This window comes from Muscardinus avellanarius (assembly GCF_963383645.1).
Source record: "Muscardinus avellanarius genome assembly, chromosome: 18".
Lineage (NCBI taxonomy): Eukaryota > Metazoa > Chordata > Mammalia > Rodentia > Gliridae > Muscardinus > Muscardinus avellanarius.
This window is the reverse complement of record NC_137804.1, coordinates 38,034,585-38,054,287: the sequence shown is the minus strand read 5'-3', so window position 1 is coordinate 38,054,287 and position 19,703 is coordinate 38,034,585. Positions and strand designations below refer to the sequence as shown.

At 49.4% G+C, this 19,703-nt stretch overlaps 1 protein-coding gene across 1 annotated transcript in view; it reads left to right on the top strand.

Moving 5' to 3' along the window:
• CACNA1A (calcium voltage-gated channel subunit alpha1 A) overlaps positions 1-19,703 on the top strand; it is a gene marked incomplete at its 3' end in the record, with an annotated part of 264,971 nt that overhangs the window by 210,468 nt on the left and 34,800 nt on the right. Inside the window, exons 27-32 of the mRNA XM_080715384.1 lie at positions 319-479; positions 2,551-2,688; positions 3,497-3,698; positions 4,169-4,333; positions 14,060-14,170; positions 16,522-16,605. Of these exons, the coding sequence (XP_080571510.1) occupies positions 319-479; positions 2,551-2,688; positions 3,497-3,698; positions 4,169-4,333; positions 14,060-14,170; positions 16,522-16,605 (861 nt within the window). The remainder of the gene's footprint in view (positions 1-318; positions 480-2,550; positions 2,689-3,496; positions 3,699-4,168; positions 4,334-14,059; positions 14,171-16,521; positions 16,606-19,703) is intronic.

Here is a 19,703-nt window from a genome sequence, read left to right as displayed (position 1 = left end):
CTTAGCGAGGCCCTCCGCAACCCAATGAGACCCTGTTTCAAAACAAAATAAAAATAAGCCTGTATGATGGCGCTCGCTTGTAATCCCAGTGGAGGCTGAGGCGGGTTGGTGGCCAGCCTCAGCACTTAGGCCCTTCACGACTTAGTGAGACCCTGTTTCCTAAGAAAAAATTTAAAAAACAGGTGTAGCTCAGAGGTAGAATGCGCCTGGGTTCAATGCTGTGTACAAAAAAAAAAAAAAAGAAAAAAACAAGGGAGGGAGGGCACAGAAGACAGGCTCCGCGAGCCGGCGGAGGCGCCAGCCCCTCCCTCTCCGCAGGCCGTGTTCGACTGCGTGGTGAACTCCCTCAAGAACGTCTTCAATATCCTCATCGTCTACATGCTCTTCATGTTCATCTTCGCCGTGGTGGCCGTGCAGCTCTTCAAGGGCAAGTTCTTCCACTGCACCGACGAGTCCAAGGAGTTTGAGAAAGACTGCCGGTGGGTCTCACCTCAGCCTCCCGGGCGGTGAGCGGGCAGGGAGAGGGCCCTGGGGCCTGGAGGGTCCTGCGCGGGAGAGACCGCCCGCAGCTGGAGTCAAGCGGAATGCTTGCCTGGGCTGTCATCCCAGTGTTTGGGAGGCTGAGACAGGAGGATTGCAGGTTGGAGGCCAGCCTTAGCAGCTTAGTGAGACCATTTCACAATCAAAAATAAGAGCCAGAGCCGGGCGTGGAGGCGCACTCTTGTAATCCCGGTCCTTGCGAGGCGGAGACAGGAGGATCGCAGGTTCCAGGCCAGCCTCATCTGCTTAGTGAGGCCCTCCCCAACTCAGGCAGACCCTGTTTCACAATAAGAAATTTTAAAAAAGGGCTGGGGGTGTAGCTCAGAGGTAGAATGCCCCTGGGTTCCATCCCCAGTACTGCAAAAAAAATTAATTTATTAATTAATTTTTAAAAATAGGAGTCAAGTACAGTGACTCACACCTGTAATCTCAGGATTTGGGAGGCTGAAACAGGAGGATTATAGGTTCAAAGTCAGCCTCTGTAATTTACCCAGACCCATGACAGCTTCTTGAGGCCATATCAAAATGGGGTTGTATGTAGCCCGGAGCAGAACGCTCCAGCGTTCAATCCTCAATACCAAAAAATAATAAACAGCCGGGCGTGGTGGCGCACGCCTGGTTTGTAATCCCCGCACTTGGGAGGCAGAGACAGGAGGATCGCGCAGGTTCAAAGCCAGCCACGCTGGCTTAAGAGACCCTGTTTCCAAATAAAAAGTATAAAATAGGTCTGGGAGTGTAGCCCGGAGGTAGAAGGGTTCCCAGGAACCCCAGTACCACCAAAAAATAAAATAAAATAAAATAAAGACTGAAAAAATAGGGCTGGGAGGGTAGCTCAGAGGTACAATGACCCTGGGTTCAATCCCCAGTACCACAATAATAATAATAATAGTAATAAATTGATTGATTAATTAATAGTAATAAATTGATTGATTACAGGCATGTGGTGACCCATGCCTGCAATCCCAGTACTTGAGAGCCTGAGACAGGAGGATCGTAGGTTCAAAACCAGCCTCAACTACTTAGTGAGGCCTTCTGCAACTTAGTGAGACCCTGTCTCAAGATAAAGAATAAAAAAATAAGACTGGGGTAGCTCAGAGGTAGAATGCCCCCCAGGTTCAATCCCCAGTACTGCAAGAAAAGAAAATAAAAAAATAAAAGGGAAGCTGGGCGTGGTGGCGCACGCTTGTAATCCCCGCGCTTGGGAGGCAGAGACAGGAGGATCGCGCAGGTTCCAAGCCAGCCGCGTGCACTGGCTTAGGAGACCCTGTTTCCAAATAAAAATATAAAAATAGGTCTGGGAGTGTAGCCTGGAGGTAGAAGGGCTTCCAGGAACCCCAGTACCACCAAATAATAATAATTAAATAAATAAATAAATAAATGGGAGCCAGGCATGGTGGGGCATGTTTGTAATCCCAGTACTTAAAAGGCTGAGACAGGAGGGTCAGAGGCTCACAGCCAGCCTCAGCGCCTTAGCCCCTCTGTAACTTAGTGAGACTCTGTTTAAAAAAAAAAAAAATCAGGCTGGGAGTATAGGAGGTAGAATGCCCCTGGGTTCAATCCCCAGTATAGCAATAAGTAAATAAATAAATAAAAATAAAGGAAGGAAGGACTGAGGGTATAGCTCAGAGGTAGAATGTCTGTGAGCTCAATCCCTAGAACCAAACAAATAAATAAAAAACACCAAGCCAGGCATGGTGGCGCACACTTATAATCCCCGCGCTTGGGAGGCTGAGACAGGAGGATCACGCAGTTTCGAAGCCAGCCTCAGCTACTGAGTGAGGCTCTCAGCAACTTAGTGAGACCCTGTTTCCAAACAAAATATAAAATAGGTCTGGGAGTATAGCCCGGAGGTAGAAAGCGCCTGGGTTCTGCCTCCAGTACCACAGAAAAAAGTAAATAAAATTAAAAAAAAATTAAAAACACCAGAGGGCTGTGGCTGCAGCTCGGTGCTCGGGCAGCTGGAGCCCCGGCCTGGGGTGGCCTGGGGTCACTGACGGCCGCACCCCGCAGTGGCAAATACCTGCTGTACGAGAAGAATGAAGTCAAAGCCCGGGACCGGGAGTGGAAGAAGTATGAGTTCCACTACGACAACGTGCTCTGGGCCCTGCTCACGCTCTTCACCGTGTCCACAGGAGAAGGCTGGCCGCAGTAAGTGTCCACGGGGCAGGCCGCGGGCTCGGGCTCGCCGGGGGTGGGAACCCGCCGTCTGCAGAAGGCTCCAGTGACACGGGAGCAGCCCACCTTCTCTCCCCAAACCCAGGTCACCATGGGTCGGTTTTCTCCCTGACATGGGCAGGAGGAGGGTGAACAGGGGAGGCTGGATCATGCGAGTCCACAGGTGGTCTTTATTGAAAAGTTTGGCATTTTAAGCCAGGCGTAGTGCCACACACTTGTAATCCCCGTGCTTGTGAGGCTGAGACGGGAGGATCGCACAGGTTCGAAGCCAGCCTCAGCTTCTTAGTGGGGCCCTTTGCAACTTAGTGAGACCCTGTTTCAAAAATAAAATAATAAAACAGGGCTGGGGGTGTAGCTCAGAGACAGAATGCCCCTGGGTTCAGTCCCCAGCTCACTAAGACTTGCAGGCATTTGCTTTGATTTTTTAAAATATTACCCTGGCCAGCCGGGCGTGGTGGCGCACGCTTGTAATCCCCACACTTTGGAGGCTGAGACAGGAGGATCGCGCAGGTTCGAAGCCAGCCTCAGCTACTTAGTGAGGTGCTCAGCAGCTTAGTGAGACCCTGTTTCCAAATAAAATCTAAAAGAGGGCTGAGGGTATAGTTTGGTGACAGAATGCCCCTGGGTTTAATCCCCAGTCCCACACACACACACAAAGAACAGCAGCCATTTGGCTGTTTTCATGTCTTTCTATTTCCTTTTCGTATTTCCCTCCATCCCCACCCCCTCTGCCCGACTGCCCCCTCTCCGCCCCCCTTCCCTCCTGCGCCTGTGCTCACAGGGTCCTCAAGCATTCCGTGGACGCCACCTTTGAGAACCAGGGCCCCAGCCCCGGGTACCGCATGGAGATGTCCATCTTCTACGTTGTGTACTTCGTGGTCTTCCCCTTCTTCTTTGTCAACATCTTCGTGGCCTTGATCATCATCACGTTCCAGGAGCAGGGGGACAAGATGATGGAGGAGTACAGCCTAGAGAAGAACGAGGTGCTTCCCCGCCGTGTCCCCAGTTTAGAGGCTGAGCACCCCAGGCGCACGCACACACGCACACCTGGGGAACAGAATGGCGGCATGCTCCACACAGTAGTCTGCGTGGCAGAGAAACATATCAGCCCAGATGCTGTGTGTGTGTGTGTCGGTCAGTTTAAGCCAGGTCATGCCGCAGTAACAAGCATCTCCTTTATCCGCAAAGGAGCTGTCCTCTTGCTCATGCTGCATCTCCAGTTCAGCAGCGGCTCTTCTCCAGCATCTTTGCTCCTGCTCCAGGCTGGTACGGCAGCCTTTCTGTGAGATGCTTTGGGGCAAAACAAGATGAGGCGTCTGTGAGGAACCCAGGAATCTGGGCTGGGCCAAGAGAAGCAGCGATGCAGGCTGTGTTTGCTTAGGTGGAGGGGCTAAGTGTCTGGCCGCCTTCTTCTGCCGCTGGGCCTCTCACGCTGCTGGCCTCTTCCCCACAGAGGGCCTGCATTGACTTCGCCATCAGCGCCAAGCCACTGACCAGGCACATGCCCCAGAATAAGCACAGCTTCCAGTACCGCATGTGGCAGTTCGTGGTGTCTCCGCCTTTCGAGTACACCATCATGGCCATGATCGCCCTCAACACCATCGTGCTCATGATGAAGGTGAGTCACCCGTTCCTGCCCCGTATGCCCTGATGTCACAGCGTCGCCACCAACAAGCCACACTCTGGGCAACCTCTGAGCCGTCACTCCTGCTGTTCCTTCCGCCAGACACACTGCTCCCACCACTCTGCTTGGCCAGCCCCTTCTTCACCCTAGTGATTAGCTCACATACTGTGTGTGTGTGTGTGTGTGTGTGTGTGTGTGTGTGTATTGAACTGGGGATTGAACCCAGGAGCATTGTACCTTTAAGCCACACCCCTAGCCATTTTTGTTTTTTATTCTGAAACAGGATTTTGCTAAGTTGCTGAGGCTGTCCTCAAACCTGCCATCCTCCTGTCTCCGCCTCCCAAGTACTGGCATTACAGGTGTGTGTCACCATGCCCAGCTTTACACACATACTGTGATGAAAGATGAATGCGTGGTTCAGTGGTAGAGAGCTTGCCTGGGATGTGCAAGGCCCTGGCTTCAAAACAAATAATCAAGGTTCAAGCTGGGCATGGTGGTACACGTCTATCATAGTACTTGGGAGGCTGAGACAGGAGGAACACAGGTTCAGAATCAACCTCGGCAACTTAGATCCTCAACATCCTAGCAAGATACTATTACCAAAAAAAATAATAATAATAAATCCAGACGTGTGTCACTCACCTGTAATCCAGTACTTGGAAGGCTGAGACAGGATTTTAAAGGACAGCCTCATCAAGTCATGAGACTCTCATCAACCTAGTGAGACACTGATTCAATATAAAAATAAAATAGGGCTGAAGTGTAGCTTAGAAGTAGAATGCCCCTGGGCTAAATCCCCGATATCACAATTAAATAAAAAAGGCTGTGGTATAACTCCAAAGTAAGACGTCGCCGGGCGTGGTGGCACACGCTTGTAATCCCCGCCCTTGGGAGGATGAGAAACGATCACACGGGTTCAAACCCAGCCTCAGCTACTTAGTGAGGCTCTCAGCAACCTAGTGAGACCCTGTTTCCAAAAAAATATAAAATAGGTCTGGGGATATAGTCCAGAGGTAGAAAGCACCTGGGTTCCACTCCCAGTACCACAAAAAAAAAAAATGTCCCTCAGTCCAATCTCCTGTACAAAAAAAAAAAAGGAAAAAAAAACCTGAATTGATATAATATAAAATTAAGATTTTAAAGCATACAGTTAGCTGAATGTGGTGGCGCACACCTGTAATGCCAGTATTTGGGAAGCTGAGACAGGAGGATCACAGGTTCAAAGCCAGGCTTACCAACTTAGCAAGCCATCAGCAACTTAGCAAGATTCTGTTTCACAGTAAAATAGAGCTAGGCATAGTAGCCCATGCTTTTAATTCCAGTACTTGGGAGGCTGAGACAAGAGGATTGTAGGTTTGCAGCCAGCCACAGCTACCTAGTGAGACCCTCCACAACTTAGTGAGACTCTGTTTCAAAACAAAGAATAAAAAAATAGGGCTGGGGATGTAGCTTGGAGGTAGAATACCCCTGGGTTCAACACCCAGTACTGCAAAAATAAACTAATTAATTAAATAGAGCCGGGGTGTAGCTCAGAGAGGATGGGACATGCCCAAGGCCAGCCTCAACAACTGAATGAGACCTTCAACAGTTTAGTGAGACCCTGCAGCAGACTGGCTCAATCGGGGTGGCCGCCGAGTCCACTCAAGATCGATTATCTCAGAAAAGATGGGCAAGGATTCGGGTGCAGTTCTACAGCCACTTATCTGCAGCGATTCTTTCCCTTCTATGAAATAAATTCCTTTAAGTTCCTATTCACGGTGCTTCGGGAAAGAATCTGACATGGACAAAAGCTTCTTGAGCTATTGACACTTTATTACAAGAACTCCGAAAATTTATATCCTTCACCAGTGAGATTAATAGTAGAAAAAAAGAGGGGAGTGCAATCACTGCAAAACAACAGTGAATGACATGTAAACAAAGTAAAAAAAAAAAAAAAACTAGTCTGGCATTCAAGAGATTAGCTCCGGATCTTCTCTGGATCTTGTGGCAGATCCAGCTGCCCTTGCAGACAGGCAGCTCCAAAGGGCAAATTCCAGAAGACACAGGCACGCCCAGGGCTTGGAGAAGACGGCCTCTCATGGAATCTTCTCTAACTTTTTTCGGAACTTTCTGTTTCTAGGGCTTAGTCCATATGGCAGGCACGGGGAGATGTGGCAATCCAGGGGAATGCGATGGAAGTCTCCCAGGTTTCATCGTCATTACCTTCTAAAGTCTGAAAGCTTAAGCAAACTCACAACACAGTTAGGCAGATAAACACCAAAAAATAACATGAAGTTTTTAGATTTAGTTGTCAGATGTACTTCCCTAGCTGCAGAGCACTTTTCCTCAAACAATAGGCTTATTAGAAGCCTATTCCTCTTTTAATAATCCATTTCCACACCACAATCCTTCTGCAACCTGCGTTTAATCTTTCTAATTCCTTTCTTTCCCATTTGGGACAATCTTAGGATAAGCTCTTCTTCATACAAAAATGCTTTCTTACTCTCACCATATTTCCTTTCGTTCACACTTACACATTTATTATATCTGTTCTTTGTTCTGACATATCCATTTCTTAGCCACGTGGCGCCTCCCTGTTTCAGGCAGCGCACATACTGGGTGTAAAGGTCAAGAATCATCCTAGCCTTCAGCTCTATTGTATTGGGCAGTATTGGCTGCTCATCAACTAGGCTGCTTTGAAGTCACACACAAAGTTTATCTTCTCTGTATCTAGGCAGGATCACAAGGAGAGGGGTAAACAGAGGCACCAGGTTGCCTCCCTTTTAGGGATTTTATTGTAAGTTAATGATTAGGATGAAGGTCAGAGATAGAGCGGAAATCTGCATTTGTAATTACTGTGACTGGAATGTTTTCCACAGCATCTGAATTCTGACTAGATTTTATTACCATTTGAGCAAAGCCGAGGACGTTTAGAGGCTTAGACAAATTACCAGAAAGTTTATTTTCCACGGACACAGTTTCTCTCACAGTCCTGATCTTACATCACTGGAGTAATTCGTGTGGAAAGTTAAAAGAATCATTACCAAAAGAATAATAGTTATGAAAGAATATCTGAGAGTGGGGGAGTACTTTGGCCAGAGACAACACTTCCCCTAGGGGCTTTGCTCACGTTGAGGACCAGCCAATTAACTGCGTGGGAGACCATCACACGGATGCCGAGAAGAAGCGAGTAATCTCGGCAAGACCCTGTTTCAAAACTTAGAAAAAGCCGGGCGTGGCTCCGCACGCTTGTAATCCCCGCACTTGGGAGGCTGAGACAGGAGGATCTCACAGGTTCAAAGCCAGCCGTGCGCGCTGGCTTAGGAGACCCTGTTTCCAAATAAAAATGTAAAAATAGGTCTGGGAGTGTAGCCTGGAGGTAGAAGGGCTTCCAGGAACCCCAGTACAAAAAAAAAAAAAAAACTTAGAAAAATAAAATAAGAAGGCCTGGGTGCATGGCTTGGAGGTAGAATGCCCCTGGGCTCGATCCTCAGTACCAAATAAAGGGAAGTGCGCAATCTGGGACGTTTAGTCCATTCTCCGAGTTCACAACCACCGCTCGATCTAGTTCCAGGCATCCTCATCACCCCGGAGGAATCACATGTCCATTTGTCTGTGCGTCTCTTGTGGCTCCAGGGATTGAACCCGGGGCATTCTACACTCTCAGCTACACCCCACCCCTGTTTTACTTTTTGTTGTAAAACAGTCTCACGAAGGTGCTGAGGCTGCCTCTGCCTGCCGCGCCCCAGCCTCCCAAGGACTGGCTTGACAGGTGTGCGCCACCACGCCTGGCTACTGGCCAACTTTTTTTTTTTTTTTTTGTACTGGGAATGGATCCCAGGGGCATTCTACCTCCAAGATACACCCCAGTTCTATTTTTTATTCTTTATTTTGAAACAGGGTCTCACTGAGTTGCAAAGGGCCTCACTAAGTAGTTGAGGCTGTCCGCGAACCACGATCCTCCTGTCTTCTCTTTTTAGCTTTTGAACTCCAGAAATTTGATTCTTGTATGTATATATTTGGGTCAGAAGCCTCCAGTAGAGGCGGTGTATATGGCAAAGGAGGTTCAGATGATCTCTATTTCTCTATATTGATGTCAGCCTCCCGAATGCTGGGATTACAAGCGTGCGCCACCACGCCCGGCTGGCCAACTTTTTAAAGAGATTTCTTTAGTTCATGGTTTGGCAGGTTGAAAGGCCAGTGGGCAAAGACGCTGGTGAGGGCACGTGGCGGTGAGAGCCTGTGCGGGAGGCAGGAGCGCAACTCAGAACAGGACGCAGGAGTCACAGGGACCCAGACAGCACGTCAGAGGGGGACACCCAGAGCAAAGGGAGATGGGAAGCCAGCAGAGAGAGAAAGCTGGACCGCAGAGGGTGGAGTAGGAGCCCAGAGAGGGAAGAGTGAGACAGGAGCCAGTGAGTGAGACAGGAAGCCAACCTGCAGGACAGGAAGCCAGAAAGGGAGACAGAGAGGGAACAGAAAGGCAGGCGGACGTGGTGGTGCACGCTGGTAATCCCAGCATTCAGGAGGCGGAGACCGGGGGATCGAGGTTCGCGGACAGCCTCAGCTACTTAGCGAGGCCCTTTGCAACTTGGTGAGACCCTGTCTCAAAAAATATAAAGACTAGTTGGGCATGGTGGCACACGCTTGTAATCCCAGCATTTGGGAGGCTGAGACAGGAGAGGCCCTCTGCAACTTAGTGAGACCCTGTTTCAAAATAAAGACTAAAGCCGGGCATGGTGGCGCACGCTTGTAATCCCCGCACTTGGGAGGCGGAGACAGGAGGATCTCACAGGTTCGAAGCCAGCTGCGCTGGCATAAGAGACCCTGTTTCCAAAAAATAAAATAAAATAGGTCTGGGAGTGTAGCCTGGAGGTAGAAGGGCTTCCAAGAACCCCAGTACCACCAAAAAAAAAAAAAAAAAAAAAAAAAAACATAAAAAATAAAGCCTATACTGGGCATGGTGGCGCATGCTTGTAATCCCTGCGCTTGGGAGGCTGAGACAGAAGGATCGTGCAGGTTCGAAGCCAGCCTCAGCTGGCTTAAGAGACCCTGTCTCCAAATAAAATATAAAATAGGCCTGGGAGTGTGGCCCAGAGGTAGAGGGCCCCTGGGTTCCATCCCCAGTACCACCAAAAAAAAAAAAAGCCTAAAAAAGAGGGCTGGGGGTATAGCTCAGAGGTAGATTGCCCCTGGGTTCCACCCCCAGTACCACAGAAAAAAAAAAAGAAAAGAAAAGCAAGGCAGAGAAGGAGACCGGAAGCCAGAGGATACTGGGGCCCACCATCCCTTCTCAGGACACACTTCCAGTTTACCTGAAGACCTCCCACTAGGTCCCACCTCTTCAAAGCTGCTCCACTCTCAATACCGCCACCCTGGGGCCAAGCCTCAACGCACAGGCCTTTGAGGGACACACTTAGACATATCCAGGCACAGCAACCTGATAGTCAGGCCTAGAGGCTGGATCTGACTTGGTTAAATAGTTTGGACAAGAATTCTCCTTAGGGAGTCAGAACAGCAGTGATTGAGCTCTAAATCTGTTTTATTACTTGGAAGTTTGGGGACGCTTGAATTTTTTTATCTTTTTGGTACAGGGATTGAACCCTAGAGCAGTCTACTTTTTTTTTTTTTTTTTTTTTTTTTTTTTTTTAGTACTTGAGACTTTCTACTTCCAGACCTATTTGGAAACAGGGTCTCACTAAGTCGCTGAGAGCCTAAGTAGCCGACGCTGGCTTCGAACCTGTGCGATCCTCCTGTCTCAGCCTCCCAAGCGCGGGGATTACAAGCGTGCGCCGCCACGCCCGACATTCTACCTCTGAGTTACACCCTCAGCCCTATTTTATATTTTGTTTTGAAACAGGGTCTCACTAAGTTGCTGACAGTCTCACTATGTTGCAGGAAGCTAAGTCCCCAGAGACCAGACAGTGGCCAGAGTTGGAATGCAGGATACTTTATTCACTAGTGAAGGCCTAGTAAGCAAAGCTTCAGGTCTGAGCCCTGAACACTGAACATACAAGTTCTTTTATGTATTCAGTCAACTAATGTTAGGAGGGGAGGGGAAAGCATGAGATTTATTTCACCCAGCATAAGTGAGCGGCGGAAGCAGGACGGCAGGTGCTGATCATTCAGTTCTGTGACTGGCCTTGCAGGTGGTCTAGGGAAACTCTGCTGGTTTATCTCTGAGGGAGCCTGTGCCAGTTCACACCTTCCAACCCTGTTTTGTTTATGTCTGAGGGGCCTGTGCAGTGGCTTTTCTCCCGAGCTGTCTGCTTGTTAATATCTGAGAGGGACTGAAGAAGCCTTATTCTTTTATTTTTAGGTCTTCTCTAGCCAAGAGTGGCTCCAAGGGGCCAGCCAGGCTCCTGCTTCAAGGGTGTCCTCAAACCTGTGATCCTCCTATCTCAGCCTCCCAAGTACTGGGGTTGCAGGAATGTAGCACCATGCCTGCTTATGTGAAATTTTGTCTTATTTTTTGCAGCATTGAGAATTTAACCCAGGGGCATTATATCTCTGAGCTATAGCCTCAGCACTATATTTATTCTTTGTTTTGAAACAAAGTGTCATTAAGTTGCAGAGGGCCTCACTAAGTAGCTGAGGCTGGCCATGAACCTGCAAAGGGCACACCACCATGCCTAGCTGAAATGTCTGTCTTAAATCTTGCCCCTAGGGATGATCTCATGGGACACTCTGCTTAGAATGAAAATAGGTGCACTTTATTTATGTAAATTATACATCATTTTAAAAAGAGACCAGAGCCAGGCGTGGTGGCGCCCACTTGTAATCCCAGAGCTTGGGAGGCTGAGACAGGAGGATCGCACCGGTTCGAAGCCAGCCTCAGCTGCTTAGTGAGGCTCTCAACAACTTATAGAGACCCTGTTTCCAAAGAAGTATAAAATAGGTCTGGGAGTGTAGCCCAGAGGTAGAAAGTCCCTGGGTTCCATCCCCAGTACCACACACACACACACACACAAAAATAAAATAAAAATAAAAAATAAGCTTGGGGGTGTAGCTAAAAGGTAGAATGCTCCTGGGTTCCATCCTCAGTGCGGCCAAAAAAAAAAAAAAAAAAAAAAAAAAAGAAGGAGAAGGAGAAGAAGAAGAAGCTGGGTGTGGTGGCGCACACTTGTAATGCCAGCATTCGGGAGGCTGAGACCGGAGGATTCCAGTTCACGGACAGCCTCAGCTACTTAGCGAGGCTCTCTGCAACTCAGTGAGACGCGGTTTCAAAATGAAAGAATAAAAAATAGGGCAGGGGCTGTAGCTCAGAGGTCGAATGCCCCTGGGTTCCATCCCCAGACCCACAAAAAAAAAAAAAAGAATATTATCTGGGAGTGGTGGTACATACCTGTCACCCAGTAATAGGAGGATTATAGATATGAGGCCAGCCTCAGCAACTTAGCAGGACTGTTTCAAAATAAGAAATAAAATAGGGCTAGAGGTTCGCTCAGAGGTAGACTGCCCCTGGGTTCGAGCCCGGTGTAGTGGAACACACCTCTAATCCCAGTGCTTGGGAGACAGGAAGACTGCAGGCTCAAGAACAGCCAAAGCAAGTCGTGAATCTGTCAGCAACACAGCAAGACTCTGTTCCAAAATAAAAATCAAGCCGGGTGTGGTGGTGCATGTTTGTAATCCCAGTACTTGGGAGGTTGAAACAGGAGGGTCACAGGTTCAAAGCCAACCTCAGTAATTTAGCAAGACCCTGTTTCCAAATAAAAAATAAAATTGGGGTGGAGTTGTAGCTCAGAGGCAGAATGCCTCTGAGTTCAATCCCCAGTGCCACAAAACAACAAAAATAAAATAAAAATCACTGCTAGGCGTGGTGGCGCACACATGTAATCCCAGCATTTGAGAGGTTGAGACCGGAGGATCGTGGTTCGCAGACAGCCTCAGCTACTTAGTGAGGCCCTCTGCAACATAGTGAGACCCTGTTTCAAAATAAAGAATAAAAAATAGGGCTGGGGATGTAGCTCGGAGGTAGAATGCCTCAGGGTTCCATCCCCAGCACCACAAAAATATTTTTAAATGAAAAATTAAAATTAAAAGCCACGTGCGTTGGCACATGCTTGTAATCCCAGTCTTAGGAGTCTGAGACAGGAGGATCGCAAGTTCGCGGCCAGCCTCAGCCACTTAGTGAGGCACACCACAACTTAGTGAGACCCTGTTTCATAATAAAGAATAAAAAATAGGGCTGGGGCCGGGCGTGGTGGCGCACACTTGTAATCCCAGCATTTGGGAGGCTGAGACTGGAGGATCGCGGTTCGCGGACAGCCTCAGCTACTTAGGCCCTCTGCAACTCAGTGAGACCCTGTTTCAAAAATAAAGAATACAAAATTGGGCCGGGGGTGTAGCTCCAAGGTCGAGTGCCCCTGGGTTCCATCCCTACGCTCGCAAAAAAAAAAAAAAAAAAAAAAAAATAGTGTTGGAGGTGTACCTTGGAGGTGGACTGCCTCTGGGTTCTATCCTCAGTACCACAAAAATAATAACAATAATTAAAAATCAATAAAGCTAGCCGGGCGTGGTGGCGCAGGCTTGTAATCCCCGCGCTTAGGAGGCTGTGACAGGAGGACAGGAGGATCGCACAGGTTCGAAGCCAGCCTCAGCTACTTAGTGAGGCTCTCAGCAACTTAGTGAGACCCTGTTTCCAAATAAAGTATATTAAAAAAAAAAGGTCTGGGAGTATAGCCCGGGGGTAGAAAGCCTCTGGGTTCCACCCCAGTACCACCAAAAAAACAAAAAACAAAAATCAATAAAGCTGGGGGTGTCTAGCTCAGAGGTAGAATGCCTCCGGGTTAAATCCCAGTGCCAAAAATAAAAAAAATGCCCACTGTGTTCAATACCAGTACAAAGAAGGAGAAAGAGAGAAGAAACTGTCCTCCATAAATATGTACAATTAGTACACATCAATTAAAAATGACACGTGCAGCCAGGCGTGGCGGTGTATACTTGTTTCCTAGTACTTAGGAGCCTGAGACAGGAGAATCACAGGTTTGAGGGCAGCTTCAGCAAGCTGTGAGGCTCTCATCAACCTAGCGACACCCTGTTTCCAAACAAAAAAATAAAATAGGGCTGGGTGTAGCCCAGAGATAGAATGCCTCTGGGTTCCATTCCCAGTACCACAAACACAAAATAAATAAATAAACAAATAAATAAATAAATAATATGCGTGTGTGTGTGTGTGTGTGTGTGTGTGTGTGGTACTGGGGACTAAACTCAGGGGCATTCTACCTCTAAGCTATACCCTCAACCCTATTGTATTCTCTTATTTGGAAACAGGGTCTCACTGGGTTGCAGAGGCTAGCCATGAACCCTGAGATCCTCCTGTCTCAGCCTCTCAAGTACTGAGATTATAGGTGTGTGCACCACCTGGCTTAAATATGCTTTTTTTTTTTTTTTGTGGTACTGGGGTTCCTGGAAGCCCTTCTACCTCCGGCTACACTCCCACAGGCTACACTCTCAGACCTATTTTTACACTTTTTTATGTGGAAACAGGGTCTCTTAAGCCAGCGTGGCTGGCTTCGAACCTGCGCGATCCTCCTGTCTCCTCCGCCTCCCAAGCGCGGGGATTACAAGCCTGCGCCACCACGCCCGGCTAAATATGCATATTTTAAAGCTTCCAATAAATCTGATGGCAGTGGCACACACCTGTAATTGCAATGTCTTGAGTCCTGCCCCCTGGGAAGAGCAGCCGCCCAGCTGTCCACTGAGCCACTGACCCCGCCGCACTTCTTCCTCCCCGTCTAGTTCTACGGAGCCTCGGTGGCTTACGAAAACGCTCTAAGGGTGTTCAACATCGTCTTTACCTCCCTCTTCTCTCTGGAATGTGTGCTGAAGGTCATGGCTTTTGGGATTCTGGTAAGTGCAGCCTAGGGCTTATGCCTGTGGGGAAACCAGAAAGGCACCGGGTGCTGGGGATGGTCTCCCCTCTACACCCCAAGACCCCAGCCCTAGCGGAAGCCTGAGCATCCTGCTGATGGTTCCCAGCTGGGAACCAGCGCTACTCAGGCATTTTTGTATTGCCAGGTAATTCCAGTAACACAGAACATTTTGAGCATTACTCTGTGCCAGATGCACAAGGGTTCATTATTCCACAGAATGGTCCCATGAGGAGACCAATCATCATTTGTTTCAGAGACAAGGAAACTGAGATCAGAGACGCTAAGTCCATGGTATTCAAACTGCGTTAGCCGCAATCCACAGGGAGAATTATATCTTACCACGGAGCCCAGCAGGCAGACAGCATATAAATAAGAACTGAAATGAGCTGGGCATTTTGGCACACTCCTGTAATCCTCTCAGAACTTGGGAGGCTGAAACAGGAGGACTGCAGGTTGGAGGCCAGCCTCAGCAACTTAGAGAAACCCTGTTTCAAAAAAAAAAAAAAGCCGGACGTGGTGGCACGCGCTTGTAATCCCCGCGCGCGGTTCGAAGCCAGCCTCAGCTACTTAGTGAGGCTCTCAGCAACTTAGCGAGACCCTGTTTCCAAATAAAATATTAAAAAGGTCTGGGAGTATAGCCTGGAGGTAGAAAGCCTCTGGGTTCCACCCCCAGTACCACCAAAAAAAAAAAAAAAAAAAAAAAAAAAACGCCAGACATGGTGGCACACACTTATAATCCCAGTACTACTTGCATGTTCGAAGATAGCCTTGGCAATTTAGCCTGGCCCTCTGCAATTTAGTGAGACCCTGTTTCCAAATAAGAAATAAAATTGGGCTGGGGGTGTAGTTCAGAGGTAGAATGCCCCTGGGTTCAATCCCCAGTGCCACAAAAAAATAAAAATAAAAAAGGGCCAGGATGCAGCTCAGAGCATCCCTGGGTTCAATTCCCAGCACCAAAAAAGAAATGAAATTTTCACAGAATCTGTACCTCCCCTTACTGCACGCCTTGCGCTCTGAAATTGTGTGTCTATTCAACTCCCTTTCTTCTTTTTTTTAATGCATTTTGTGACCCACTTACTTGATTTTATCTTCCCTGATGCAAATAGTCTTAACCCTTAACCCCCAAAGGGATCTGTGGGTGTGAATGGAGGGGGATAATCTATGAAATTAAATGGGGAAAAATGCATCTTTATTTTCACCAGCCATTGACCTAACCGTGAACGTTTTTCCATCTTGAAAGCAAGCGTGTTAGTCAGCTTTCCATTACTATGACAGAATGCCTGAGACCACTAACTTGCAAGGAGGAAAGGTTTATTCAGGCTCAACAACGTCAGAGGCTTTAGTCGTTGGCTGCTTGGCCCTGCTGGCTCTGGGCCTGCAGCAAGACAGCCTATCACAGAGGGACAAGGATGGCAGAACAAGATTCATAGTAGCCAGGAAGCCAAAGAGAGAGGAAGAGGAGGAGCTGGGTCCCAATATCCCTTTCAAGGGCGTGTCCCCAACAACCTAACCTCCTCCCACAAGGCCTCAGTCCCTAAACTTCCACCATTTCCCAGCGGTGCCACAGCTGGGAACCGATTCTTTAACACACAGGCCTGCGGGAGAGATCCCAGATCCAAACTGTAGCATGTTTGACTCTGTGAAGCAACTTCTTAAAGGTTCCTATTGAGCACCTGCTGTATACCAAACTTTAATAACGCCTGTGTCAGCAGAGATGACACCTGGCTCACAGTGGACACCCAGTGACTGCTGGGAAGGTGTCAGGAAAGGCCGTCAGCCTCCCTGTGTCCCAAAGCAGTGGCCTTGCTGGAGAGGAGCTGTCACCCATCAGAAGCACCTGGGGGATCTCTTAAAAACCGAATGAGGAGCTGGGCGCGGTGGGCCGGCCTGTGATCCCAGGACTTGGGAGGCTAGCGGGAGGGTCAGGCTGAGACAGGAGAATCTTAGGTCCAGGCCAGCCTCAGTAACTTAATGAGGCCCTCCACAACTTCGTGAGCCCCTATTTCAAAGTAAAAAATAAAAAAGGGCTGGCATGTAGTTCAGAGGTAGAATGCCTGTAGGTTCAATCCCCAGCTCAAAAACACAAAACAAAAAAACATTAGAAAGACAGTCAGCGCCCCGAGGCCAGGTTCCTCAGGGCAGAGCAGAAGTAAGTCCCCTTCCTGCCCTGGAAAGGCCTGGGAGTCCCAGGGAGGGGGACTCAGCAATTGATGGGCTAGTCCTGGGTGCTCTGAAGGATGCTCGGCCCCTAAGGTGCCCCGCCAGCTTTGGGGGGCCGGGGCTTGGAGCCCTGTGTCGGCATCTCTGTCTTGTGGGTCCCTGTTCTAGAATTATTTCCGCGATGCCTGGAACATCTTCGATTTTGTGACAGTTCTGGGCAGCATCACGGACATCCTCGTGACCGAATTTGGGGTAAGGCTCCTACCAGCTTCTCTCTGGGCGACTCTGGGTGGGACACGGGATGCAGGGAGGTTGAGAAAAAGAGACAGGTCCCCCAACAATCACAGCTGACACGGTCAGTGCTTGGGCGGAGGGAGAACCCCCACACCCTGCCCAGCCCCGGGGACTTGGGCATCCCTTGGGGGGGGCCATGAGGAGAGGGGCGTCCAAGGCTGGGAAGGGGGACCAGCACTGCAGAGTGGACCTCCCTGCCCCTAGGCCATTGATTTATGAATAAATAACGTGGATCAGTGCGTTGTAAGAACTGGAGCCGCCTACAGGCCTCCTACGCCTGCCACCCACACCACAGAGCGCAGGCCTAGAGAGGACCAGTGGAGGTCACTTCTCCTGGAGCTGACCCTGGCTAGGCTGAGCTGTGGCTCTCAGGCCAAGGCGGGCCCGCACTCCCAGGGCCTTGGGCAGGTCTCCATCCTCTAACCCAGCCTGGAGATTCCCAGTGTGAGGGAGGAGCGCGTCTCTGGATTTGGGGCCATATTGTCCTTTATTTTCTGGAAAACTCAGGGTTCCAGAGTTCCCATTCCTTGGCCCTTCTCCTTGGCCATCTGCCAGTGAGCCCAGGCTTGGGGACCCAAGGAGATGCTGGGGAGGGTGAGCGCGCTCCGAGCAGGAGCAGAGGGCAACAAGTTCTAGGGCCAAGGGCTGGGGACAGGGTCAAAGGCATCCTGATAGCAGTACAAATAGCAACAGCTGATGGGACTTCACCGGCTCCTGGCCAGGCTGTGCCAAGCGCCCGACATGGACGGGCTCCTGTCTCTAAGGGTCTCAGTTTCATGCGTTAAAGAATTACCCCAGCCAGACATATTGCACACCCGTGATCCCAGTACCTGGGAAGCTGAGACGAGAGGATCACAAGTTCACAGCCAGCCTCAGCAAAGTAGGCCCTCCGCAACTTAGTAAGACCCTATTTCAAAATAAAAAATGAACCTGAATGTGGCGGCACACCCCTGTAATCCCAGTACTTGGGAGGCTGCGACAGGTTCTCAGCCAGCCTCAGCTACTTAATAAGGCCCACCACAACTTAGTGAGACCCTGTTTCAAAAAAATAAAGAATAAAAAATGGGGCTGGAGCCGGGCGTGGTGGCGCACGCTTGTAATCCCAGCACTCAGGAGGCTGAGACCTGGAGGATCGCGGTTCGCGGACAGCCTCAGCTACTTAGGCCCTCTGCAACTCAGTGAGACCCGGTTTCAAAATAAAGAATAAAACTTAGGGCAGGGTATGCTCGGAGGCCATATGTCCCTGGGTTCCATCCCCAGACCCGCAAAAAAAAAAAAAAAAGAAAATGGGGCTGGGAGTGTAGCTTGGAGGTAGAATGCCTCTGGTTTCAATCCCCAGTACCACAGAAAAAATAAAACAGGGCTGGGAGCTGGAGGTATAGCTCAGAGGTAGAATGCCCCTGGGTTCAGTCCCCAGTACCAAATAAATAAATAAAATAGGGCTGGGGTATAGCTCACCGGTAGAATACCCCCCTTAGTTCAATCCCTAGTACCACAAAAATAAATAAATAAATAAATAAATAAATAAATAAATAAATAAATAAATAAAACGGCTGAGTTGTAGCTCAGAGCTAGAATGTCCCTGGACTCTACCCCTAGTACCAAAAAAAAAAGCAGAGTGTGGTGGACACAGCAGTAATCCCAGTACTTGGGGGCTGAGATAGGAAAATCACAAGTTGGAAACCAGCCTTAGCCACTTAGTAAGACCATGTTTCCAGAAAAAAAGTTTAAAAATGGGGCTGCGGGTATAGCTCAGAGGTATAATGCCCCTGGGTTCAATCCTCAACACCACAAAAAAAGAGAATTCCCAGCCGGGTGTGCCCACTTATAATCCCAGCACTTGGAAGGGTCGTGGTTCGGGGACAGCCTCAGCTACTTAGTGAGGCCCTTCGCAACTCCATGAGACCCTGTTTCAAAATAAAGAATAAAAAATAGGGCAGGGGGTGTAGCTCAGAGGTCAAATGCCTCTGGATTCCATCCCCAGACCCGCAAAAAAAAAAAAAAAAAGAAGGGGGTTGGGGTGTAGCTCAGAGGTAGAATGCTCCTGGGTTCCATTCCCAGTACTGCAAAATATTAAAAAATGAATAAATAAATAAATAATAAATAAATCCAGCAGGAATAACCGTTGCAACCAACCTCCCCGCATAACTCCCATTAAAGCACAAAGGCCTCAGGTACACATTGGCTGCCCACGGTTTGCAGGGATATTTATAGGTGCTGGGGACAGAACAAAAGCAAACATGTGGAGCCTGTGCCCTAGAAGGCTGATGTGCTCGGTGGGGCGCCAGCCACTCTGGCCAGAAATAGGAGCACGCCCAGAGTGGCGGCGCACGCTTATAATCCCGGTACTTGGGAGGCTGAGATAGGAGGATCGCAGGTTCGTGGCCAGCCTCAGCAACTTAGTGAGATCCTGTTTCAAAATAAAGAATAAAAATAGGCCTAGGGGTGTATTTCAGAGGTAGAATGCCCCTGTAACCCCAGCATACAGGAGGATCGCAGTTCACGGACAGCCTCATCTACTTTAGTGAGGCCCTTTGCAACTCAGTGAGACCCTGTTTCAAAATAATGAAAAATAGGGCTGGGGGTACAGCTTGGAGGCAGAATGCCCCTGGGTTCCATCCCCAGTACTGCAAAAAATAAATCAACAAGTACTAAATAAATAGACGGGAGCTGTCGCCATGACGCGCTTGGCACAGAGCCTGCGGGCATGGCAAACCCACAGCCGCGCGTCAGCGCCGGGCTGTCGATACCGCCGTGGATGCACTCGGCCCGCAGATTGTTGGCCAGCCCTGAGTTATGATCATTTTTTCAGGGGAGAGATAGCGGGCGGGTGTTTGGGCCCTGGGAGGACAGTTAAGTCCCAGCCTGAGTTGGGTTTTAGCCGCCCCTTTCTGTCTCCCAGGTAAGGCCACCAGGTCTGAGGCCGAGCTCAGGACAGCTGGGCGGGGGGATCGGGGGTCGGGAGGGCAGGCCCGGGGACTTAGGGCCCCTGCCCACGGGCTTCAGCTGCCGCCCCCCACAAGCGGCCTGGGTGACGCGGGTTTGCCCTGTGCGCA